This window comes from Rana temporaria, chromosome 6, assembly GCF_905171775.1.
Source record: "Rana temporaria chromosome 6, aRanTem1.1, whole genome shotgun sequence".
NCBI lineage: Eukaryota > Metazoa > Chordata > Amphibia > Anura > Ranidae > Rana > Rana temporaria.
The window spans coordinates 173,024,537-173,051,058 of record NC_053494.1 but is presented as its reverse complement, the minus strand read 5'-3'; the positions used below and the strand labels follow the sequence as shown (position 1 = coordinate 173,051,058).

General features: G+C 42.3%; 1 protein-coding gene across 2 annotated transcripts in view; it reads left to right on the top strand.

Annotated features, from left to right (window-relative positions):
- LRP2 (LDL receptor related protein 2) overlaps positions 1-26,522 on the top strand; it is a 327,257-nt gene that overhangs the window by 77,361 nt on the left and 223,374 nt on the right. For both annotated transcript variants that reach the window (XM_040357827.1, XM_040357826.1), the window contains exons 7-12: positions 2,104-2,220; positions 5,802-5,945; positions 8,922-9,041; positions 13,655-13,783; positions 16,619-16,788; positions 23,925-24,148. In XM_040357827.1, coding sequence (XP_040213761.1) covers positions 2,104-2,220; positions 5,802-5,945; positions 8,922-9,041; positions 13,655-13,783; positions 16,619-16,788; positions 23,925-24,148 — 904 coding nt within the window. The remainder of the gene's footprint in view (positions 1-2,103; positions 2,221-5,801; positions 5,946-8,921; positions 9,042-13,654; positions 13,784-16,618; positions 16,789-23,924; positions 24,149-26,522) is intronic.

Here is a 26,522-nt window from a genome sequence, read left to right as displayed (position 1 = left end):
AGACACATCGCTGAATCAAGAGAGGACTTAGGTAAGTGTTTAGGGAGGGGGGGAGAACAGGTAGTGGGACATTTTTTACCCTAATGTAGGGAATGCATTAAAGTAATACAATTATTTGTATAACCACTTTAAAGCTGAACTTAAGAACTTTCATTTAAATATATTTATTTTTAGCCACCAAGGAAGAAAATTCACTTAAAATGACATTGTAATCCCAGTTATTACCTTGTAAAAGTAGCAGTGACATCATCACTGTGATGCACATGTGGGAGGGACCCAGCAAGCTCCACCCACTACAACCTGCCTGCAGAAAACAACAGAAGGAGGCTGATACAAAACCAGTCACCCCGCACAAGGAGAGAGAGAGCAGCAGTGACCAGTCTTTAATACAGGAAGCTACCCGGGGGGGGGGGGGGGGGGGATAATTTACTAAAGGCAAATAGACTGTGCATTTTACAAGTGCAGTTGCTCTAGAGTCATCCAATCATGTTTGAGCAAAAATGCTGTTTTTTTAAATTGTCTTGCATGTGATTGGATAATCTTTGCAAAGTGAAGCTGAGCCTCATTTACTAAGCTCTGGGCACCAGTGGTGGCTGGTGCTAACATTTTTTAGGGAGGGGTTGTCAGAGAAGAACAAAAAAATAAAAAAAATCTGTCAGCAAAATCAGGCTGTATGCAGAGCACACAGACAGATATCGTGTCTCTAATAGTAACAGATTTTGTCTTAGTGTAATAATCCATCTTTAAGCTAAAAGGTTCACTCACCATGCATCAGGTCTGCCATTCATTCAAATAACCAAACATCAACCATCTTGTTCGCCATCACAGCCATCATCCTCTGTAATGGCTTATCACGGCTCCTTTTATTCCCACAAACAGGAAGTGCTCACTGTGGCAGCTAATCACCTCCCCCATGGGAGTGGTCAACACAGGATGTCCCCTTGACACAGCAAGCACCATGTAAGGACATCCCTCTAACAGGATGTCCTATACATTACATGAATAGAATACATGAATAGAATACATACAATGATTACAATGCTGGCTAAAGTCTTATGGGCGTGTCTGGGCAGGGAATGCATGTACGCCTTCCCTGACTCCAAAAATACTCACAAGCTCCCATATTATCGCTGATAGAATCCTTATTTTGCGCCATTCCATAAAAAACGCCCTTTTTCAGTGAGTGAGCATATGCCCTCCTCAACGATCGTCCGTGCTATTGCACAGAGGGCCCCTCGCCGGCGGACATATGCCCACGCGGCAAACATCACACTCCAACCTCAAGACATTTTCTACTACCAGACGAGATTCAACCAGTCTCAGACTGCCCCAGTCAGCTCTTTTAGAGCGGGTTGCAGAAGTACTAAACAATGGGTGACAATATAACAATATATATTAAATACATTTTGAAATTTTTTCACAAAAAAAAACATCAAACGCTGCCACTGTGCCATCAAACGCTGCCACTGTGCCCACCAAACGCTGCCACTGTGCCCACCAAATGCTGTCACTGTGCCCACCAAATGCTGTCACTGTGCCCACCAAATGCTGTGACTGTGCCATCAAATGCTGCCAGTGTGTCCAATGCTGCCAGTGTTTCCAATGCTGCCAGTGTGCCAGTATGCCCAATGCTGCCAGTGTGCCATGTGCCAAATGCTGCCAGTGTGCCCAATGCTGCCAGTGTGCCCAATGCTGCCAGTGTTCCCAATGCTGCCAGTGTGCCCAATGCTGCCAGTGTGCCTCAAGTGTTGCCACAGTGCCCCAAGCGTTGCCTGCCTTGTCTCGGGTCGGCAGCGGGTGATGGCGGTGAGCGGTGTCCTCCATTTCTTCCTCAATGAGGAAGACTCTTCTCCCGCCTGCTCCTCCTCTCGTCCTACCAAGCCTGCCGCTTCAGCTTCAGGTGACCGATAACCAGACCCGGTGAACCTGATTGGCTGAGAGGCAGGTCACTGTTAGGGAAGCGATTAATTGATGCTCAACTACAGAGTGCATTAATATCATAGGAAATGTAGTTCCAAAACATCTAGGGTGCCAAGGTTGGTCATCACTGCTATACACTTGTGTGCCTGATTCCATGTGTATCTTTTTTGCTTTGCTCTTCAGCTTACCCGACATGTAAAGGCGATTACTTTACCTGCCCCAATGGTCGTTGTATACATCAGAGCTGGCTTTGTGATGGAGATGATGACTGTGATGACAATGCCGATGAGAGTGGATGTGGTAAGAAATGTCTTATGTTGCTCATGTGTCAAAATGAAAGTTGTCAAGCCTCGTACACACGCAGGGTTTTCTCGGCCAGAAACAGCAAGAAAACTGCTGGCAAAGCTTTCTTGCCGAGTAAACCGTGCGTGTGTACGAGGCTTTGAGGTTTCTTGTCGAGAAAACTGCCCAGAATCACGACGAGAAAAAAAAAGAACCTTTTCTCGTTGTGATTCTCGGCAGTGTTTTCCTGCCGAGAAAACCAAGTGTGTGTATACTTACCTGTCTCCATGTAAACCCGCACATGCTCGAAATGACTTTGACGCATGTGCGTTAGCTTTCAAGGCATAGGTAGGTTGAAGCTGGCTGGCGGCGACGGCATCGAATGTGACAAGCGCATGCTCGTCGTAGTCGATGACGTCACCGCGTTCGTGCCAAAAAAAAGAACGGCGGTTCTTTTGAATTGATAGTGTGTACACTCGGCCGGCAAGAAAATCTTGCCAGGAATCTCGTCAGGAAACACAATGTTTTTTTCCTGACGAGAATTCCCAGCCGTGTGTACAGGGCTTTAGTCCATAAAATTGGTACACACATTTTCAACAGTTGTTTTAATTTTGTGACACATGTCTAACAGAAGTGTTATATATAGACAAAATCTAAAGCAAAACAAGGGAGCATATTTCCAAAAAAACAACACAATGTAATACTATTTTGTATTCAGTAAAAGAAAACTTGCCCTAGAGGTCTCCAGTGCTGCCCTTGCCAATGGACTGGAAAGATACTTTTGACAGCACAGCCAATAGAAAAACATAATTCCAGACATTTAGAAAAGGAGGTATAGCATCCTTGTATGGGAGAAGACTTGACTTTCCAGCAGTGGATCTGACTTTTCAAAGTAAAGTAGATAATTACACAGAGTTTTACAGCTTCTAGAGAGCTATGACATGAGAGAGGGAGCAATTAAGAGATTACCGCATTATCTATACATAGGCACTCTTTGATTGCTTAAGAAATGGAAAGGGAAACTTTGAAGCCGTAGTGAAGTAAAAAAAAAAAAAGTTTCACCCTACAAGTCAATATCATAATGTGCTACTGTGCATCGTATACTAGCACATTATGAATGAATTTTCTTTAAAATGAAGCCCTTCATGTCACCGCTGCAGAGGCTTCCATTTTCACCAGGTCTTCCTTCCGGGTTTGCGGACTCTGGCCTCCTGACTGGCGGAGCTGCGATGACGTCACTCCTGCACATGCGCACAGGAGTCTTGGCGGCAGCACACAGCTCTGAAGGATTGGCACGAGTATGCCGTTCTTTCAGAGCGCATGCGCAAGTGACGTAACTGGCTGCTGCTCGCTAGAGATATTAATTTTACCTACAGGTAAGCTTTATTATAAGCCTACCTGTAGGTAAAAATAATAAAACTGTTTACTACCACTTTAAAGTGTTACTAAGCCCACAGCAGTAAAATCAGTCTGCATATGCAGTAAGGCATTCTTGTTATACTCACTGTGGAACCTAAGGGGTTAATCCTGCATATTGTGTAGAAAGGATGTTTGATCCTGTCTTCTCTGATCCTCCCCTATTTTAACTGCCCCCAATCCATCTCCTGATAGTACAGAGCCTTGGGGCACTCTGCACATGCTCAGTTTGGTGTGTATTGCTAGAGAGTTTTTCTTTTTGTTGGGGGAGTGCATGTGATCAGCACCTGGCCAAACAGCACTGTCCAGACAGAAAGTCAGGGATCCCAGAGCCTCATAAAACAGTCAAAGTACAATGAACTCCTCCTACAAGCTTCAACCAGTGCTCGGCAGGACACTGATAGAAGACTGCTATATACTGCTGATGAGAAAAGGTATTTAGCAGTTTATATTTACTAAAATAATTACATTTCCATATTCTGTGTATTGTGGGAGACCAGACATATGAATGCAAGGTCCTGGGTTTAGTAACACTTTAGGACAATTACCGTATATACTCGAGTATAAGCCAAGGCACCTAATTTTACCACAAAAAAATGGGAAAACGTATTGACTCAAGTATAAGCCTAGGGTGGGAAATGCAGCAGATATTGGTAAACAATGCCCATATGCAGTCTCACTGTGCCCATCTGCAGCCTCACTGTGCCCATTTGCAGCCTCATGTACCTTTGATTACGGTCTCCCGCTGTGTCATGCAGTCTTAACTTTTCGGCGGCCATCCACTGCAACAAAGCCTCCTCCTTGTCCATGATAGACGGAACACTGATTCAGTTTCCCAGCATTGTATCAGTGTTCTGTCTATCACTGGCGAGGCTTTGTTACAGTGGACGGCCCCCGAACAGTTAAGACTGCATGACAGACCATTAGCTGGATTCACGTAGGGTGGCGTATTTCTGAGCCGACGTAGCGTATCGTATTTACGCTACACCGTCGTAAGTCAGAGAGGCAAGTGCTGTATTCACAAAGCACTTGCCTCCTAAGTTACGGCGGCGTAGCGTAAATTGGCCAGCGTAAGCGTGCCTAATTCAAATTGTGAAGAGGTCGGCGTGTTTTATGTAAATAAACCATGACCCGACGTGATTGACGTTTTTAACGAACGGCGCATGCGCTGTCCGTGGACATATCTCAGTGTGCATTGCTCCAAAGTATGCCGCAAGGACTTATTGGTTTCGACGTGAACGTAAATTACGTCCAGCCCCATTCACGGACGACTTACTCAAACAACGTAAAATTTTCAAAATTCGACGCGGGAACGACGTCCATACTTTACATTGGCTAGGCCAGGTTTTTGTTGGACTAATTTTACGCCTGAAAACGCCTTACGTAAACGGCGTATCTTTACTGCGAGCGTACGTTCGTGAATAGGCGTATCTCGCTGATTTACCCATTCTAGGCGTAAATCAGCGTTCACGCCCCTAGTGGCCGGCGGAACTAGACAGCTAAGATACGACGGCGCAGGCTGTCGTATCTTAGCTACATTTAAGTGTATCTCAATTTGAGAATACACTTAAATGTAGGACGGCTTAGATTCAGAGTTACGACGGCGTATCTACTGATAGGCCGGGTTAACTCTTTGTGAATCTAGCTACATAACTCAAGTATAAGCCAAGGGGGTCTTTTTTAGCATAATAAATGTGCTGAAAAGTCGGCTTATACACGAGTATATACAGTAATTTACTCTGAAAATGAAATCATACACAATGACCTCATTGTGATATGCAGACCTTGCACCAAGTCCACTCATTCAATGTGGTCCCATCCCTAAAATGTTGGATGAAGTGCCAAAAAAAACTATCGTGAGGGAATGAGGTAAAATGCTTAACTTTTTCTGGCTTTCTCCTGCAGCGTCAAGGCAAGGGTGATGTCATCTTCTTTCTGGTCAGATCTTGGAGAATTTTTAGTAGCCCAGATCTTGCAAGAAGATGATACTGCACTGGGGTTCAGAGTCTTCTTGAGAGATGTGGGCTACAGGTTCTTTTTTTTTTTTTTTTGCATTCTTATGCAAGGTTTTAAGAAGGAGAAAGGGAGCCACATTATAATGGGATCTTGCCTAAAGTGCAAGGTTTTTTAAACTGTTAAAAAAATATTGTTCCAAACTGAATTTCTTAAATTTGTCTCCCCAGAGAGTGGCCTGAGAGAATGTAGCCCAGGGGAGTGGTCATGTTCTTTGTCGGGTCAATGCATTCCTATAGATAAAGTTTGTGATGGGACAAATCACTGCCGCTTTGGAGAAGATGAAAATAATGCCACGGCTGGATGGAACTGTAGTAAGTACAGAACATTCCCTGCCCATGATGCCATAGTTACTGTATGTGAGAATCTACTGTAAATAGTCAGTCCTAATAAATACCTGTACCTTGTGTATAATATTTTTTTATATGTGTACCCCAAATCTCCCCCATCTTGTGCATTATTGCATATGCACCTGTTCTCCAAAGCAGCCGAAAATAAATTAAAAAGGTAAATACAGCCAATGTACTACCCGGCACAGCCAAAAGCTGAGCAGTGTGGATGGTGTACTGTAGTAGTGTAAATGTTTTTTATACTACCAGAGGTAGGTGGTCTATTTATAAAAAAGGTTTGCATAGCCAATTGCCCAGCAAATCTGCATGTACAGGTGAAACTCAAAAAATTTGAATATTGTGCAAAAGTTCATTTATTTCACTAATGCAATTTAAAAGATGAAACTATTATATGAGATAGACTCATTACATGCAAAGTAAGATAGTTGAAGCCGTGATTTGTCATAATTGTGATGATTATGGCTTACAGCTCATGAAAACCCCAAATCCACAATCTCAGAAAATTAGAATATTACATGCAATCAATAAAACAAGGATTGTACATAGAACAATATCGGACCTCTGAAAAGTAGAAGCATGCATATGTACTCCGTACTTGGTTTGGGCCCCTTTTGCAGCAATTACTACCTCAGCTTGTGGCACTGCTGAGGTGTTATGGAAGACCAGGATGCTTCAATAGCGGCCTTCAGCTCTTCTGCATTGTTTAGTCTCATGTCTCTCATTTTTCTCTTGGCAATGCCCCATAGATTCTGTATGGGGTTCAGGTCAGGCGAGTTTGCTGGCCAATCAAGCACAGTAATCTCACGGTCATTGAACCAGGTTTTGGTGCTTTTGGCAGTGTGGGCAGGTGCTCATCTGCAGAAGGAAGCATGAAGTGCTCCAAAATCTCCTGGTAGACGGCTGCAGTGACCCCGGACTTAATGAAGCACAGTGGACCAACACCAGCAGATGACATGGCTCCCCAAATCAACACATACTGTGGAAACTTCACACTGGACTTCAAGCATCTTGCAGTGTGTGCCTCTCTATTCTTCCTCCATACTCTGGGTCTTTGGTTTCCAAATTAGTTGCAAAATTTGCTCTCATCAGAAAAAGAGGACTTTGGACCGCTGAGCAACAGACCAGGTGTGTTTTTCTTTAGCCCAGGTAAGACGCTTCTGACGTTGTTTGTTGTTCAGGAGTGGCTTGACAAGTGGAATACAATATTTGAAGCCCATATCCAGGATCCTTCTGTGTGGGGGCTCTTGATGCACTGACTTCATCCTCAGTCCACTCCTTGTGAAAGTCCCCAACACTTTTGAATGGCCTTTTCTGACAATACTCTCCAGGCTGTGCGGTCATCCCTGCTGCTTGTGCACCTTTTTCTTCCACACTTTTCCCTTCCACATAACTTTCTATTAATGTGCTTTTATACAGCACTTTGGGAACATCCAACTTCTTTTGCAATTACCTTTTGAGGCTTTCTCTTCTTATGGAGGGTATCAATGATGGTTTTCTGCACAACTGTCAGGTCAACAGTCTTTCCCATGATTGTGATTCCTACTGAACCAGACTGAGAGATCATTTAAAGGCTCAGGAACCCTTTGCGGGTGTTTTGGCTTAATTAGCTGATTAGAGTGGGACACTTTGAGCCTAGAATATTGCACCTTTTCACAATATTCTAATTTTCTGAAATTGTGGATTGTGGGTTTTCATGAGCTGTAAACCATAATCATCACAATTAGGACAAATCACGACTTGAACTATCTTGCTTTGCATGTAATGAGTCTATCCGATGTATTAGTTTCGCCTTTTAAATTGCATTAGTAAAATAAATGAACTTTTGCACGATATTCAAATTTTTCGAGTTTCACCTGTGTTTTCTGTCTGAAATGAGAGAAAAATTAAATGTTCTTTAGGCTTTTTTATTTTCTGTTCTCTTTAAGTATGGGCAGTGATAAACTGCTACATTATGGCAACTAGAAGGACTGGGGAGCATAGGAAATACATACATCTTTGGAACAAGTGATAGATATTTTTTAAAAACAAGCTCCCAAGAGAGATTTCTATGTATAAACATACTGCTGCGGCGGTTGGTGCACCAATTTTGGGGGGGGGGGGGGCGGCGGAAAACCAACCCCCGCCAGGTCCGCATTTAACCCATGCAGGCTGCGGCTCCTCCTCCTGGCCAATCCGGTCTTAAGATCAGCCTCCTGTCCTGATTAGCCGGGAGAAGAAGCCAAAAGACAATAGCGAATATTGACTCGCTAATCTCACAAGTGATTGGGTTGGAGGCGCAGTGCTCTGCGCCCAAAACCCAACCTTTTTGAAGCCCATTAGAGCCATTAGAGCCTCAGGCTCTAATTGTGTGCTTAACAAAAAAAAAACTCATAGAAACATAGACTAGACTAGAGAAGCTATTAAGAGGCAACAAACATCATTCAAAAAGATTTGCTAGAGTCCTGAAAGGGTATCATAGTGTAGAGAGGTGGATTTAAACTTGAACCAGCAGGCCCATATCTTAGAGGGTTTTGAAGTAGATCCCCTGGAGGTATACGTGAGTTCTAACAGAAGACATTGGTCATCAACTTTATGTAGCCACTGAGAAAACGTAGGTACAGGCCTCTGTCTCCAATAGGATGGAATAAGAGATTTAGCATTGTTTAATAAATGTGGGGTAATTGACCTCTTATATCGGCCTATAGGTTCTGTAGTACAATGATGGATGGACCATGGATCAAATTGAATAGTATCGCATTGTATTAAAGAGATCATATTAGTGACAAAATGTACGGATTACTTCAAGTTATTATAACTCATAATAAAGCTATTTCTCATAATTTAGTGATATTTTTCTAGCCTGTTTCTGACTTTTTGAGCTTGGCCCAGGGTGTTAAAGGCCATCTGATATATGACAGATGAGGAATATTAAACAATTTTGTTTTTAATTATTTAATCTAGGTATAAGTAATTGTGCGGCTCTGAGCTGTCAGCATCGCTGTCATGCATCTCCCTCTGGCGGTTCTTGTTATTGCCCTGCAGGATATATAATCAGCAGTAATGACAGCAGGACTTGTGTTGGTGAGTAGAAATGTCACATTATATATGAAACAAAAAAAAAGGAATGTCACATTATCCCCTGTGAAAATACATAACGGCAATGGTTGTATAAGGCAAAATACACTATTAAAGTGAATAAAATAAAAAGTAAGATAGTAAATTCGTACCTAATACTTACCTATTATGAAGAAAATTCATTGCCTAAAGACTGCTTGTTTACATTGACAGGTGGCGGGTGGCCGTCGGCCATGCGCATGAGCTCTGGCATTGCGCCGCAGGCGCCCGCGCTTGCTATTGCTCTTAAAGCGGCCAACGTACACCTACGGCGATTCGTGCAGCCGTGCCAACCTGCCGCACGGTAGTGACGACGGCTGGTCGGAAAGCGCTTAAGGCTCTTGCCGAAACGCGTCAGCTTCTTTGTTTTATTTTCACTCTTATGTAGTCAATAAATATGCATAAGGATTACAGTGTTGCCGGCTCCATCTTTTTACATATCCTCATTTGAATACACCAGCATTGGCCCACTATACCTGATGCTGCTGTTTACTCACAATGGTGGGGATGAATTCATAAGAACAAGGTCATATTCAGTCATGGTGATATGTCTGGATTAAGCCTGTTTGCATTAGACCCCTTTCACACTGGGGCGTTTTTCAGGCGCTAAAGGGCTAAAAATAGCACCTGTAAAGCGCCTGAAAAATGCTTCCCCCGCAGCGCCAGTGTGAGAGTCCGAGTGCTTTTACACTGGAGTGGTGCGCTTGCAGGGCGTTAGAAAAAGTCCTTAAAGCAGCATCTTTGAAGTGGTTTAGGAGCAGTGTATACACCGCTCCTGCCTATTAAAATGAATGGGCACTGCTGCTGAAGCACCTGCAAAGTGCTTAGGCAGCGGCACTTTTTGGGCACATTTAACCCTTTTTTTTTGGCCGCTAGCGGGGGTTAAAAGTGTTAGCGTCCAAAAAGCGGCGCTAAAACAACGGTAAATCACCGCTCAAACTAATGGCGCCTTACCGCTAACGTGTAGCGGTGCCAGTGTGAAAGGGGTCTAAATGTGCTTCTTAGCTGTACTGTGCACAGCCTATGCACTGGCACAAAGCATGGTGCTTCCTGTGTGTGAGTAGTACTCTGGCCTTCACAGCATGTGCTACGATATGACCTCAGCAATTTATCAGATGTTTAGAGAATGCGTTCTCTAGTGGAATACCTTCAGCCTGTAGCCTTCCTTTAAGGATGTGAAATAGTAGATTTGTGAATGTGTTTTCCTCCGCAATAGGAAGCATGCAAGGTCCAGATTTTCTCGTATTTTGCTCTCTTTGATGATTCCTCTTTCTCAGATTTGAACAGTCCAAATATAACATTACCTTAGGAGACTTGTAACCAAAAAAAAGCTTTCTATGGTAACCAAATATTGACATTTGTTCCACCTTCAAAGCAACAAGATGAAGCATTGATGCCATTTATAACAGAACATAGCTGATTGAATCAACATGGAGATAAAGTTTAAAGCTGGGATGGGATTTCAATTCACAAGGGTTATATCCAGCTGCTGCCTGGAGAGATCACTGACTGACTGCGGTCTTATTGAAAATGGCTTTGACTTTTAACAGAGGAAAGTTTTGTATAATAATAAAAGCAGTGCTAATACTACTACTACAACTACTAATAATAATACATTATTATTTTTATAAAATCCATTTCAGCATTACATACCTCATTGTTCTTTTTTACAGGCTGTGAATATTAAAAGTCCACCATGTGACCGTAAAGTGATTGTAAATACATTTTTTCTATAAAAATAACAAACTTGTTATACTTACCTGCTCTGTGCAGTTGGTTTTGCACAGAGCAGGCCAGATCCTCCTCTTCTCGGGTCCCTCTTCTGTGCTCCTGGCCCCTCCCTCCTGGTTAGTGCCCCACAGAAAGCAGCTTGCTATGGGGGCACCCAAGCCAGCTGCAGCTCCCTGTGTCCATTCAGACACAAAGCTGTGGTTCGGCCCTGCCCCCTCTCTCTCCTGATGGGTTAACTGACTTTGATTGACAGCAGTGGGAGCCAGTGGTGCCGCTAGTGTGTCTCAGCCAATCAGGAGAGAGAGTCCTGGACAGCTGAGACACTCATGGACATCGCTGGACAGAGATGGAGCTCATGTAAGTAATAAGGGGGCAAGGGGGGCTGCTACACACAGAAGGCTTTTTATGTTATTGAATAGAATGCATTAAGACTAAAAACAGTCTGACTGTACAACCTCTTTAAAGAGAACCTGTGGACAGGATATAGACATTTGAGTATTTATATATTCTTAAAGTATAACTAAAGGCAAAACTTTTTTTTTTCTTAGTTTTGAATAGAGCGAAGAGGGATTAGAACCCAATGTCAGTATTTATTACTGTTTTTGCCCCCGTTAAGGAGATTCACCCTCTCTATTTTTCTTATTTACCATTGTCGTTGAAAGTCAAAGTAAAAGAAAATCACAAATTTTGGGTTGTCCCCAGAAAAGTAATAGAGCAAAAATCTTCCAACAGGGTGGCCTGGGGTCCCCACAGAATTTCCATAATTTGCAGGGATTTCCTCCCACTTCCTATTTGGCTATGGGACAGGAAGTGAAGGGAAATCTCTGCGATGGGACACAAATGGCAAAATAAAATCTAACAGGGGTTAACCCTCCCTTGCTCTATCCAAAATGAGAAAAATAATGTTTTGCCTATAGCGCAAGCGAGCTTGATAACAAGCCCCCACTGACGTGTAGCTGCAGCTGTATGGTAGTTCTTCAAGTTTCACAGCAGTCCTCAGTCAGTCAGTGCTCTCAGCAGCTCAGCTCACCCTGCTCTGACATTTTTGCTTTGACTCAGAAGCTCTCCAGCCTTCTGATTACATGTCTAATTATTGACTTAGATGACTTTAGGGTTTCTGCAGTTCATTTTTAAGGATACTAGAAACTGATCCACAGTGCCTGCAGCTGCAGAGGTCAGTGAGGGTTAATTTGCTGTTTGTTACAGAAACCCTGCAATGAAATAAAACCATTCGAGCAAAGTCCTTAGCTTTAAAGGAGATACTGAATATGTATGCCAGGCTTGCCAGATGAGTCAAATGGTTCTCTGTTGCAAAGAACTAATCCCACAAAGTCTATTGGGAAAACGACCTTTGTGGTCCCCTGCAGCTAATACTGGTTCCTTCCTCTGACACTGCTGCATCCTAAAGTGACATCAGGGTCAGAAGGAGTGAGTGAGAGCCACTACTCTGCTGGTTACTGTTAATGGGGCTGTTTGGATACAGAGGGGTTGATTTACTAAAGGCAAATAGACTGTGCAAGTGAGGTAAAGCTTCACTTTGCAAAGAATACCCAATCACATGCAAGGAGAAAAAAACGACATATTTGCTTGCATATGATTGGATGATGGAAGTCATCAGAGCTTCACCTAATTAACCAAGCTCTGGAGCAACTGTTCTTGCATAGTGCACTGTGGGGGGCGGGGGGGGGGATTTACTAACACTGGAGTGTGAAAAATCTGGTGCAACTTTGCATATAAACTAATCCGCTCCCAGTTTTTATTGTCCACTATACTTACACCTTCTTATAGGAGGTAGGGAACACAAGGGCATGGGGTCCAGCTTGACTATTACAGGAGAATGTTTTGACAATATTTGCACGTGTAGCACTACCCCCGTAGGAGCTGTGGAAAGTAGCAAAGGACGGATGGACGGCCGCACACCAAAGAACTCTTGAGTTGTCTTTATTGAAGGAACATGAGCAAACACCAAAAATACACAGCAGAAATCAAAAACAGCCGACGCGTTTCACACTTAGTTAGTGCTTAGTTAGTGCACTTAGTTAGTGCTTATTCATGGCCAACATCTGTCCTTTGCTACTTTCCATTGCCTAGTGCATTGCCAGCACCCACATCCACCTGGACTTATCCATAATTGCACTTGGGATTTCCCTGGATCGGTGAACCCCACCTCACCCCCGTAGGAGCTGCTGGTTTAGATTTGGGCCTGTTGTTACCTTACTGTTCCTTGCATTAGTCTAGGGGTTCTCCTTGAAGAGTTATCTGCACCAACACAAAGTCTCTTTCAAGGGTTTTATTGAACAAAACTTTCCAACAGAGGGATAGAGGGATGGGGATGACTCAGGTATCTTACTTGCAGATCATGAATATTCTCCTAGGTCCAGAGGAACAACGGTCTCCACGCTGGACTCAGCAACCACCAGATAGGCCTAGCAGCCGGTGAGAAACTCGATCAAAGAAAGTCTCTGCCACAGACTTGGTAGTAGAATTTGTGTGAAAATCGTGCAACCAGCTGAACTGAGACAGAGCCACAATTTAGACACAATCCTTCTGAGCCAACTACTGCTCAGATAACTAAAATTTTACCACATAGCGTCCACTTATTGGGAGCAGGGCGCTACACATATTATTCAAGCTGTCTATATCTCTGAATCTACATGTTCTGCATCTACATTTCATACAGCCAGTACTTATTGTTTTTTTTCATAATTTTATTTTCATTAAGTCATGACTTGTTTTATAAATGTGTTTAATAGTTTGTATTTGCTTTATCTAGCCACACCTTAATTATTAACTTGGGAATCCTTAAATTCTATGTAATACATACTTTGTTGATGTTTATTTTGATTTAGATTTTAATGATTGCCAAGTATGGGGCATATGTGATCAGCTTTGTGAAGACCGGATGGGCAGCCACCGCTGCGGTTGTGTAGAAGGTTATATCTTGGAGCATAATAAGCACTGCAGAGCCAACACATCCAGTAAGTAATAACAATAACCTCTGTGTGGTATTAATACTGCGACAAGTGTATGGACGGAATATTGTAATTGCATTTTTTTTACCTTTGCATTTACTAAGTTTGAATAACAATAATATAGTAAATTAAGTCAAATTTGGGAAATATGGAAATATGGGATGTATATGGCAGACGTTTAAAATAAACTTTACTTCCCACCACGAACATACAATAAGAGAATGGAAATTTGTTCAAAGTGAGGGAAATCCTCTTATAAGCAGTTGTTATTGGAACAAGTGTCCACCCTGGACAATTTCCCTTCTCTGCCAATTTTGGTGACACCTCTACGTTTTGAAAATCGAGCATTATGAATATATAGTCAAGGCCCTTAGCTAGAATGACTTAACCAATTATCAGGGAGCACGAGCCCTATATATAAAGTATATGTAAAGGGGAAATGTTGAGGAATTGGGCATTAAATGGTGATTCCCTGATAAGGTAACGTACAAATATTGGTTAAAAAATGAGTATCTATTCGAGCATAGAAAAAGACATCCATACATCAAAAAGAGGGCAAAAAAGCCCAAACATTAATAAAATTACATATATACAGTATGACATCCAAGGGTGTTTACATGGAGACTGCCAACATGTTTCATGACCACACGACCGCTTCTTCAGGGCTTTCTTCCATACAATATGGCTCCATACCTTTAGATTGTCTGGCGTGTTTGGACTAAGGGGAGACCAAATGATAGACCGTCTTGTGGGTAGCAAGCACATAGCAAGAAATACCCAATAGATTCAGGGAGCAGTTAGTGTAAGCACTCCCATCTGGATATAATGGATTCAGGGAGCAGTTAGTGTAAGCACCCTCATCTGGATATAATGGATTCAGGGAGCAGTTAGTGTAAGCACCCTCATTTGGATATACTGAATAGGTGGAACTCTAGAAAATGGCTGCGCACTTCCTTCGCCAAATGGATAACATCCAATAAATCAGCAACCAATGTTTCCCACATGTAAAGCATTTAACCCAAGGAGGAGGGTCCTCACATCTCCTGTGCAGGGATGGGGGAAGCTAGGGTATTGCCCTCATACAGAAAGACCTCTCAATGATGCCTATTAGGGTGCCACAGAGATAATTAACCCCCCTAGCAGGGACATAGACAGCAATACAGCCTGATGAGAGTTCTAACTCAAGATAACATGATGTACATGATGTTTCCCCTAAGTAGATTATATTTCCTCATACACGGCCATAATAAAGGTGACACTCCTTCTTCATCTCAATTTCCAGTTATTTGCTTACAGGAGAGTTTTTTTTTTGTGGTGAGTGATACCATCATTTGACTTTGTGATGTCCATGGTAGATGAGCAAGAACTGGAAATTCAAGTGGACATATTTTGCCACTGTACCCAAATGATATAAAGATACAAGTGTGATTATTACTATAAAGTGCATATAGTGTAAATATATATGTTGCTTTACAAATAAACATTAGGTAGTCAACTTTTGCAGGTCTTGTGTATAGCTAGTTTGAAGTATGTTTAAAGCCAAGACCTTTATTCAGTATTGGATAGAGTAGGGAATGGTTAGAACCCCTGTCAGTTTTCTTTTGTCCTCTGTGTCCCATTTGGGAGAATTGACTTCACTTCCTGTCCTCTGGAAACAACAGGAAGTAATTGAAATCTTAGGCAGTTGTGTCACTGAAACAAGTGTCTTTTTTGCTGTTTTGGTGACAACTCAAAGATTAGGATTTCGCCTTATATTGGGGTTGATGTACTCAAGGCAAAAAGTTGCTCCAGACCTTTATTTTGTATTTTTCTTGCATGTGATTGGGTAGTTTTCTAAAGTGCAGCTTTACCTTATTTACTAGGCTCTGAAGCAACTTCACTTGCACTGTGCAAGTGCACTTTGGAAAGTGCACAGTTTGTTTGCCATTAGTAAATCAACCCCATGGTGTCCTGGTCACCACAAATAGATAGGGTGAATCATCCTACTCCCCCAGACACAGATAGCATTAATAACATCCGAGGCATAAGGATACAACAGGAGCACTATGTCAAGTAGCTGAGGATGTCCAAAATGTTTTATTGGTCCTTTGTATCTATGTCCCTGTTAGAGAGATTCACCCTCTCTATTTTTCATGTTTACCATTATCTTTGAAAGTGAAAATCCCCAGAAAAATAATAGAGGGGATATCTTTGGATTCAGACACTACTTATGGTGACCTGGGGGTCCACAAGAAATTCCCTTAAGTTGTAGAGCTTTCCTCTCACTTCCTGTTTAGGACAGGTAGTAAAGGTAAATCTCCCCAATGGGTCCCAGAAAAAATTCTGACGGGGGTTATAACCCTTCCTTACTCTAAAACGAAAAAATTAAAGTTTTGTCTACAGTTCTACTTTAAGAACCAATAAACCATTTTGGGTCTCTCTTCACTTTGGTATGACACTCCTGTTGGGTTCTTATACTTTGAGTGACATTCTTGGTAACCATTGAAATGGATTTTTGCTTTATGTGATCAGTCTTGTTCAATCCAGTGAGATTGTTCAATGATTGCATCTTCATTACTTTGAGTGAATCGATTTTGAAGCCACAGAGCCTCTTAGATATATTCTTGTGAAGCAATGAAAAAACACTATGGGGGTTTTATGTTTTCCAAGCTTTATAAAAATAAAAAAATAAAAACACAAACGTGTTGGCTTTGGAAACACTTTAACTGCTAAAAATGTAACTAAATAAAGTAACTTTAACCTATGAAAAAAAATGAATTTTTTTACTTTGTTAAAGGATATCAAAGTCTAAATAGTATTGAGGGCTAAATATTTTGAGATAACCTGTTATTACTGTTCTAGCTGGTGCACCCTGGATTATTTTCTCCAATGGGCGGGATTTACTAATCGGTGACATCCACGGAAACAGTTATCGAACTTTAGTGCAGTCACAGAACCGGGGAACGGCTGTAGGAGTGGATTTTCATTTTCAGTTGCGACGAGTCTTTTGGACAGACACTGTACAAGACAAGGTATTTAGTTGTTGCTGCAAAGTTGTCCTAAAAGTAATTTTCCACTGACTTAACATTTTTCTTACTTTTTATGCCATAATTCGTAAACAAATTTGGGGTGTCTTAATTTATGTCAGGCAGTGCAAGCATCATCCTTGTTGAACATGTCCTGATGAGATTTCACTTCCTGACACAGATACACAACAGGAAGTATGAGGATACCATACCAAACAGCTCTAGAAATCTAGATTTTACATTTACTTATGTTTCGATGACAAATGTAACATTTTAGGCTTCTCAGCACTTTCTGTCCTGGGGACAGTAGTCATCAGGGCAAGAAGTGGGGTTCGATCTTTGCAGGGGGGTCACAGACAGCAATATTATTATTATTATTATTATTATTATTATTAATAATAAAAGAGTAACAAAGACCCTAACTCTGTATCAAAACAATAAATACGTTTTGGCTGAAGTTACACTTACAATTGGATTTTAACCCCAGAAATGCACATCACTTAAGGGCCCTTTCGCATGGGCTACCTGATCAGGTCTGCCTGTCGATGTTTTTCAGGCAGACCTGATTGGACACTCCATTCACCCCTATGGAGCGACGGATGCTAGAGGTGACATGTCCACTGTCATCCGCCGCTATCCAATCTGATCCTGTCTGCCAAATCCTGACAGATGGTAGTCCTATTTTCCATCTTGTGAGTTGGATCGGATGGAGGAAACCGGGGCTCTGACAGGTCCATCTATGCACAGTGAGCGGAGATGGACATGTCATCTGCCTGCTCAGCGGGGATCAACAGAGCAACAGACCAATGAGCAAGCGGAATCCATATAATGGAGGCTCCCGTGTTAAAGGGGCCTTTGTTTTTCAGTGCAATACATGCCAGGAGGTCATCCGTTTCCAATATTCTGTAATGAGCAATTATAAGACTCACAGAGATGCCTGTTTCACATACCTTCCATATTCTAATATATGGCGACACGACAACTTAGGCACCATGCACATTGAGCGTTTAGTCCCTGTGCATGCGATTCTGGCATTTAAGTGCAGGTGGAGAGTACAGGTGCCCTGTCTAGGTGCTCACTGCTACAGTAGCAGCCTGTCAAACTCTGCGATGGGCTGAAAGCTGCTGCAGCTTGACTGTGCACCTAGCTCTATGAAAATGTAGAGCAGTATGTGCCCAGGGATGAATACCTGGAATGCAAGTCAGCATTCTAAGAATTCTTCCCTGGGTACATACTTCCCTGAGACTGGGTTCACACTACAGCACGCTCCGACTCACAACAGGATCTGGTGCATCTCCATTCACAGTTTCAGGTCTGATCTGAGCCCAAATTTTGGGCTAAATTCGGACCTGAAACGGACCGAAAGACACACAGGGCTCCTATGCAGTTTGCACCAGAGCCGCTGCAGAGATGTGTGAACCGGCTCCATAGAGAGCTGGTCACAATCTCCTGCTATGCGAATTGAATGTGGGGAAAACCTGCATCCAGTTCTCAATAGTGTGAACACAGCCTAAACTTTAGAATCACTAGGTGCACCATCCAGTCCCAGCCAGCCACAGTAGCTTTCAACCTTTCATAGCGATTGACAGGCTGACAGTAGTGGGGTTGCATGGTGCGCCTGTGCCCTCTGCCAGCACCTAAGGGGTTAATTTACTAACATTGGAGAGTGCAAAATCTGGTGCAGCTGTGCATAGAAACCAGTTTTTTTTAAGCTTAATTGAACAAGCTGAAGTTAGAAGCTGATTGGCTATCATGCACAGCTGCACCAAATTTTGCACTCTCCAGTTTTAGTAAATCCACCACTAAGATTTCAGAGCCTCATGCACAATGTGCATGGGGCATTATTTCATGTTTTTACATTGAGTTGCATCCTCATGTTTTACTATTTAGCTACATAGAACAACAAGCAGGTGTACCTCATATAGTTATACATTGATTTCAATTTGAAATAAGTAATTGATTCCCTATCAATCAGCAAGATTTCGGGCTCCCAGGTGTCTTCTATTCAGGTAATGGGCTGAGATTAGGAGCACTCTCTTAAATGGAGTGCTCCTAATCTCAGCTTGTTACCGGTATAAATGACACCTGTCTACAGAAGCAATCAATCAGATTCTAATCTCTCCACCATGGCCAAGACCAAAGAACTGTCCAAGGATGTCAGGAACAAGATTGTAGACCTACACAAGGCTGGAATGGGCAACAAGTCCATCACCAAGCAGCTTGGTGAGAGGGTGACAACAGTCGGTGCGATTATTCGCAAATGAAAGAAACACAAAATAATAATTTTCAATCTCCCTCAGTCTGGGGCTCCATACAAGATCTCACCTTGTGGAGTTTCAATGATCATGAGGACGTTGAGGAATCGGCCCAGAACTACACGGGAGGATCTTGTCAGTGATCTCAAGGCAGCTGGGAACCTAGTCACCAAGAAAACAATTGGTAACACACTACGCTGTGAAGGATTGAAATTGTGCAGCTCCTCCAAAGACCTCCTGCTCAAGAAAGCACATGTCCAGGCTAGGGTTGCCACATCATCCCTTTAATCCAGGACACATATTAATTACACAGATTAGGAGGTTGATTTAATGCAGATTAGGCACCAAGTGAGTTTAATTACTACCTTAATCAGTGTGTGTCCTGGATTAAAGGGATGTTGCAACCCTAGTCCAGGCCCGTCTGAAATTTTCTAATGAACATCTAAATGATTCAGAGGACAACGGGGTGAAAGTGTTGTGGTCAGATGAGACCAAAATCAAGCTTTTTGGTTTCAACTCAACTCACCGTGTTTGGAAGAGGAGGAATGCTGCCTATGACCCCAAGAACACCATCTCCTCCGTCAAATATGGAGGTGGAAACATTTTTTGCTAAGGGGACAGGACAACTTTACAGCATCAAAGGGACGATGGATGGGGCCAATGTACGGTCAAATATTGGTTGAGAACCTCCTCCCCTCAGCCAGGGCATTGAAAATAGGTTGTGGATGGGGATTCCAGCATGACAATGACACAAAACACACAGCCAAGGGAACAAAGGAGTGGCTCAAGAAGAAGCACATTAAGGTCCTGGAGTGGCCTAGCTTGTCCCCAGACCTTAATCTCATAAAAAATATGTTGATGGAGCAAAAGATTCGAGATTCCAAATGCCAGCCTCAAAGCCTTAATGACTTGCAGAGGAGTGGGACAAAATCCCTCCTGACATGTGTGAAAACCTGGTGGCCAACTACAAGAAACATCTAACCTCTGTGATTGCCAACAAGGGTTTTGCCACCAAGTACTAAATCATGTTTTGCGAAGGGCTCAAATATTTATTTCACTCATTAAAATGCAAATCAATTTATAACTTTTTTGAAATGTGTTTTACTGAATATTTGTGTTATTCTGCCTCTCACTGTTAAAATAAACCTACCCTTAAAATTAAAGAATGATAATTTCTTTGTCAGAGGGCAAACGTACAAAATCAGCAGGGGATCAAATACTTTTTTCCCTCACTGTTTTGGTCTTAAAACAATAAAAATGTTGAACTTATTTATAATAACAAGTCACATTCTCATGTATACAGAAACAATCTTTACAGAGATTACATATTCCCATTAAAAAGTATTTATTGATAACAATGTATTAGGTAAGGAAATATTAAAACTATTTTAATTGCGATTTTCATATTTGTATTACATGACAGACGTTAAACAAAGCGCTCCATTATAAGGGCATCTTGTTCTGCCTCCCATGTACTTCTTAATGGAGTCAAATGCCTAATAGTGGGCATTCTTTCAAAATTAGCCAATCCTTTACAAGTCATTTTTGGAAACCGGATCCCTGCCGGTGCAAAAGTACCTTTTTCATGAATGATAAAAATCACATTTTTCCTGCATATTTTCCTTTGGACTGTAATGGATCTCTTGACAGAATACAAACTGAAAAGTCATTGTTTGAGCAGATAATTAGTTTTGAAATGACCAGAAACTGACACAGGATGATGGTATGCACTGCATGAAAAGTTGTTGGTGTGTCAGGTTTCTGGAAAAAAATGTAAAAAAATAAATGATAAGCATAAACCACGAATTGGACTGCATTTATTGTGTGGTGTATGTAAAGAGTTTCATACAGTACATGTGCAGAACTTTAGACTTTTAGCTGAGGGTAACAATTGTTTTATGTTATCAATCATTTTAGGCGGGGAGAGGCTAGGTAGAGGCTATTTACAATGTTCTTCAGTAGGATTCATGGACAAAAAAAAAATGTTTTGTGCTATTTCATTAAGAACAGGGGCAATACTATAGATCAATGGATCCAAGGGAGTGGCTTTCCTCCATCTGCCCCTTTTCCCATTCACACTTTACTTTCAAATAATCCACCCTTACTGTACTTATAAAGATTATGAGAAGCCTGTGGCTTGGCTACTCTTCTGATGGAAGTTGTATTTAGCTTTTTGAATCACGAAATTATAATACAAAATGGACTCACGTTGACTTTAGCACAACCCTAAACCTTAAATAACCCCCAGAGGTAACCCTAATGCCCCGTACACACGACCAAACATGTCTGCTGAAACTGGTCCAGTTTCAGCAGACATGTTCGGTCGTGTGTAGGACCGAGCGGACAGAATTCCAGCAAACATTTGCCCGCCGGACAAATATTCCTGGACTTGTTTTAAAACAGTCCGCTGGAATCCTGCCCGCTCGGACATGTTCGGTCGTCTGTACAGACCTACCGTACATGTCCGAGCGCCCGCCATTCCTCGCATGCGTCGAATGACTTCGACGCATGCGTGGAAGCATTTAACTGGCAGGCCCGCCCACGTCGCCGCGTCATCGTCGCGGCGACACCGCGGACACGCCCCGCGTATTGTTTACGTACGGATTTCTGTACGATGGTTAGTACAGCCATCGTACAGAAATCCCCGGGCAGACATGTACGGTGAAAACGGTCCGGCGGACCGGTTTCATCGTACATGTTTGCCCGTGTGTACACGGCCTTAACCTCAACCTAACACCCAAAGCTAACACCTGAAGTGTATTTTCTCCTAAAAAAAAAAAAAAGCTGGAAAAGAGGAATCCCCCCTGCCACCCCTTATATTCATGACTAAGGCATAACAGATGTACTCAATCCCTTTCCACCAAGACCGCCGCTATGCCTGCCCCTGTTCCCCTTTTTACCCCAAAATCCTATAAACACACAAAAAAATCCACTGGCGCCAGACAAGGATAATAGAATTCCTAATGTAAAAGTCGTTACTGATATGTAGGGTGTGGAGAAGATAGTCCAGGGCTGCGAGAATCTTGGTACCCGAAAGTACCAAGGACACAGAAAACACACCAAAAAGCCGCGGCTTTTGGTGTGAGCGCAGCTTTTTGGTGTGTTTTCTGTGACCCCAAAATCCTAAATGAATAGACCGTCACTCTTTTGCAGTGAAATTTCACCATAGTGGCCATTTATTAACAAATAAACAAGTTATAAAAAAATGATTTGAACAGAAATATAATAATAACGACAATAATAACCTAGGTTGCCAATCCTTAGAGGCACTAATGAACCAACAATAACAGATTTTACCACTTAAAGTTACCCAGCCCTAGGACATCAGCTCGAGGACTATCCCCGTTCTTCGCCGACACCTCCATTTCCACAACTTCCTTGTTAACCCACCGTTAACTGGGATTAAACAGAGGACCCCATACCATAGAGGGGTCCTTACTCTATGTAACACAGTACATTTTGAATGCTTTCAAAGAACCCAATCGCCTGGCCACTATGACCAACTACATGTCCAACCATGAAGCAGGAGGGAGGGTGGGAAGTTTCTTCTTCGTCTATTGCCTTGAACTGCCTTGAACTGCCTTGAACTGCTTGATTTTCCAAAATCCCACCATTGCAACCCTTCCCTGAACATTTATTCCCACTAATATTTTTTAATCATGCTTATCTGCATCCGGTGGAAACCACGGTTGGATGCAGTCAATGTTCAGCTGACAATTTTTCACTGACTCCTCTGATAAATGTGGATTGAATGATTAACTTTTGTTGAGCTGGGTTTTGTTAACAGGGCCAAATATGGGCTGATACAGCAAGAAGTGGATGAATTTTGAGCAGTGTATGGCCACATTAAGAGTTTAAAAGAATGCAAAACTTTGATTTGTCATGAGAACAAAAAAAGAGGGGACATTTTCCAATGAGGACACTTTTGGATCCAAAGACAATTGCTTTAAGCGAAACTATACTTACCTCGGCTCCAGCGATGCAATGCGCAGGAGCTCCGTGCCAGCCGCTGACATCTTTGAGTGATCAACTTCCAGGTATCGAATGCCGGCCACTTTCAGTGGCTGGACATTGAAGACATCACTCCCGCACATGCACAGGAGTTCCGTCAGCTTCTGCATTACCAAATTTCTACAGTAAGCTGCGTGTGTAAGATAGATTCCATCTCTCGATTTATTGGTGAGATTTCATTCTGCTTCCTGTTGTGTCTACAAGATAGGAAGTGAAGAAAAATCTTCCCAATGACATACATGGCAAAAAAAATCAGTTTTACCCCCTTCCCTACTCTATTCAAAAAAAAAAAAAAGTTCTGGCTTTTGTACTTTAAATGTTTGGAAGATTATTTGGTTAGTTATTGCAACTGTTTATGTTTTATTGTGATGAAAGAAAAGCTGTGCTGCAAAAAAACTAAAATGCTAGTTTGCCTGGCTATCTCAGCTGTATGTACTTTGAGCCACTGACCTGGAACACGTATGCAGATTAGAAAGTGATGATTGCTGGTCTACGCATTTGTTCCTGGACAGTGACTCAGGAAGTACTGAAATCATTGGAACAGCAGGACAGCCAGCCAGATAGGACAATATGAAAAGGTCAGGAATGAAAGCCTCTATATTCTCTCAGTACAGGTTTCCTTTCTCATTCATAAGTAATTATGTTGCTTCTGTAATGCACACTATGATTGCAAAGAAAAAGATGGTTCCCAATGATCTTTTGACCTATAAGAGCTATAAAATCCTCTCAATGACCCCACCCACCCCCTATCTTTTGTGAATTCTGGATCCAACAAATAATGGGACAAAAGGTACAAGTCAAAAGCTCAGCTGGAACCAAAGTGATTGCCAAAATGACATCATATCATCACACTTATTTTTCCTTTTTATTTTCTAGGTATTCTCGGTTGATATTGATGGCTCTAATGTTCGTCAAGTTCTTAATGTTTCGGTTGAGTCACCTGAAAATCTTGCTGTAGATTGGATTAGTAATAAACTTTATGTGGTGGAAACAAGCGTGGACAGGATTGACATGGTGGATCTGAATGGACAGAATCGGATAACGTTAATAGCTGAAGATCTGGGAAATCCAAGAGGAATTGCAGTTGACCCAACAGTTGGGTAAGCAGCAGGGAGTTTAGAGTATAGTTTATCATACAGTATATTTTGTTCTTTTTTATATGTTTTAATGGATTTTTTATGTCTTTATTTTTAGTGTTTAAATAAAATCTTTAGGCTGGGTTCACACTAGTGCAAATTGAATGCGGGTTTATCTGCATCCAATTCGCATTTGTCAGGAGACTGTGATCGCCTCTCAACGGAGCCGGTTCACACAGCTCTGGGATAGCTACGGATCGGTTTGCAGAAGAGTCCTGTGCGTCTTCTGGTCTGTTTCAGGTCCGAATCTACCCAAAACATTGTGCCTGAAATGAAGAACAAGGATGCAACCGACCCTGCTGTGAGCCACTCCACACATGTGAACCCAGCCATAATAATTTTTACATGGTACATCAATAAAATTCAGGTCATAGTGCATTATGGATATTCTAAAAATAATTCACAGCAAAAGCTGATTCCTTTCAGATAGCCTCTTGAATTGAAAAACCACACAGCCCTGAACAGAACACAAAGGGAAATCTGACCCATTCAATAGTCTGTAATTGGTGACCGTAGTTCATTTAATGTATTATATGACTGTGTATATTGGAGCAGTGGTCCCCAACCTTTTTGACACCAGGGACCGCTGTCATGGAAGACAATTTTGCTAAGAACTGGGGTGTTGGGGATGGTGGTTGGGGGAGCAGGTGTTAGCGCTTTAATCATCCCGACAACATGGTTGATATAGTGTCACAATGATTCAAACACTTTTGTTTCTATCATCATATTATAATATATAATGAAATACTTTAACTCATCAAAATGTAGAATCACTGCATCCTGCCACCACAGCCACCAGATGCAGCCTGCCACTGTAACCTGCCACCCAGTGGCACCCCCCCCCCAATCCATGCACCCGGCCCCTAATCTACACGCATGGCACTGAGGCTCTAATTGGCTTAAAATAAGAGTGGGCTTGGGGCACTGTGCTCCAAGCCCACCCAGTTGTGTGACAATAGCAAATTATTATTCGCTATCGTCACCGCAGAGGAGGAGAAGAATCCGCAGGGGAATCCGCAGTGATGCCGAGGAGGAGGAGACGTAGGTTAAAGCCGATGAGGAGGAAGCGCTGCCCATGACCTAGAGGTATATGCAGGGCTGATGAGCTGATGATTGGGCGACAGGGGGAGCGAGCAATACGCTAACCGAGTGAGCCCCCCCCCCAAAAAAAAATTAAGCACCAGCCGCCACTGCTGCCACCGTAGCCACCACATGCATTGTGTCACTGTAGCCTGCCACCAGATGCAAGCCACTGTAGCCACCAGATGCATTGTGTCCCTGTAGCCTGCCACCATAGCCACCAGATGCATTGTGTCACTGTAGCCTGCCACCAAAGCCACCAGATGTGGCTTGCTACTGCAGCTTGTAGCTTGCCACCACAGCCACCAGATGCGGCTTGCCACTGCAGGATGTAGCCTGCCACCGCAGTCACCAGATGCAGCTTGTCACTTTGTAAGTCCACTTTGTAAAGGTTTTCTTTGTGCAGTGAAAAACTTGCTACTCTTGCAGCCTCTCCCCAGCACTACAAAATCAGCAAGGAGTCCCAAGTCAGGAGCCAGGGGACAGTATCTGTTGATTACAACGGGTTCCAATCCTATGAGATTAAGAATCTCATGTAGGCGGGCCCAACAGCAGTGATGCGAGCAATGACGTAGCCAATTATGCAACCATGCCTGGTCCCTGCTTGTCTGCCTCACACAGAGCACAAACCCGCACCAGTCTGTGGCCCGGTGGTTGGGGACCCCTGTATTAAGATATTTAAAACCAACTAGTAATCACACTAACAGGAATGTATAACTTTCTTTATTATATTCAGGGCAAATTTTTATTTCCTCAATTTCATTTTAGTTGGTTAAATATGAACACACGTATAATAAAGTTGCATCTTTAGCAAGCTGACTTTATTGCTATGCAGTGAAGAGCCTGTTTAATTGCTATTTAGAAAAGGACAACCCCACCACAGTCAAAGTGCACAGGTAATGCTGAGATTTCCTATTGGAATGTCCATTGTGCACTACAAGAGAAAAACTTTCATGGAAGCACACTGTATAAACTTTTTATTCATAAAATAAATAAATAAATTGTGTATCTATCTATTTATCTATCTATCTATCTATCTATCTATCTATCTATCTATCTATCTATCTATCTATATATATATATATATATATATATATATATATATACACACACATAGATAGATAGATAGATAGATAGATAGATAGATAGAGAGCGATAGATAGATAGATAGATAGATAGATAGATAGATAGATAGATAGATAGATAGATAGATAGATAGATAGATAGAGATTAAATAAAATGCATGTTTTAGAAGTTA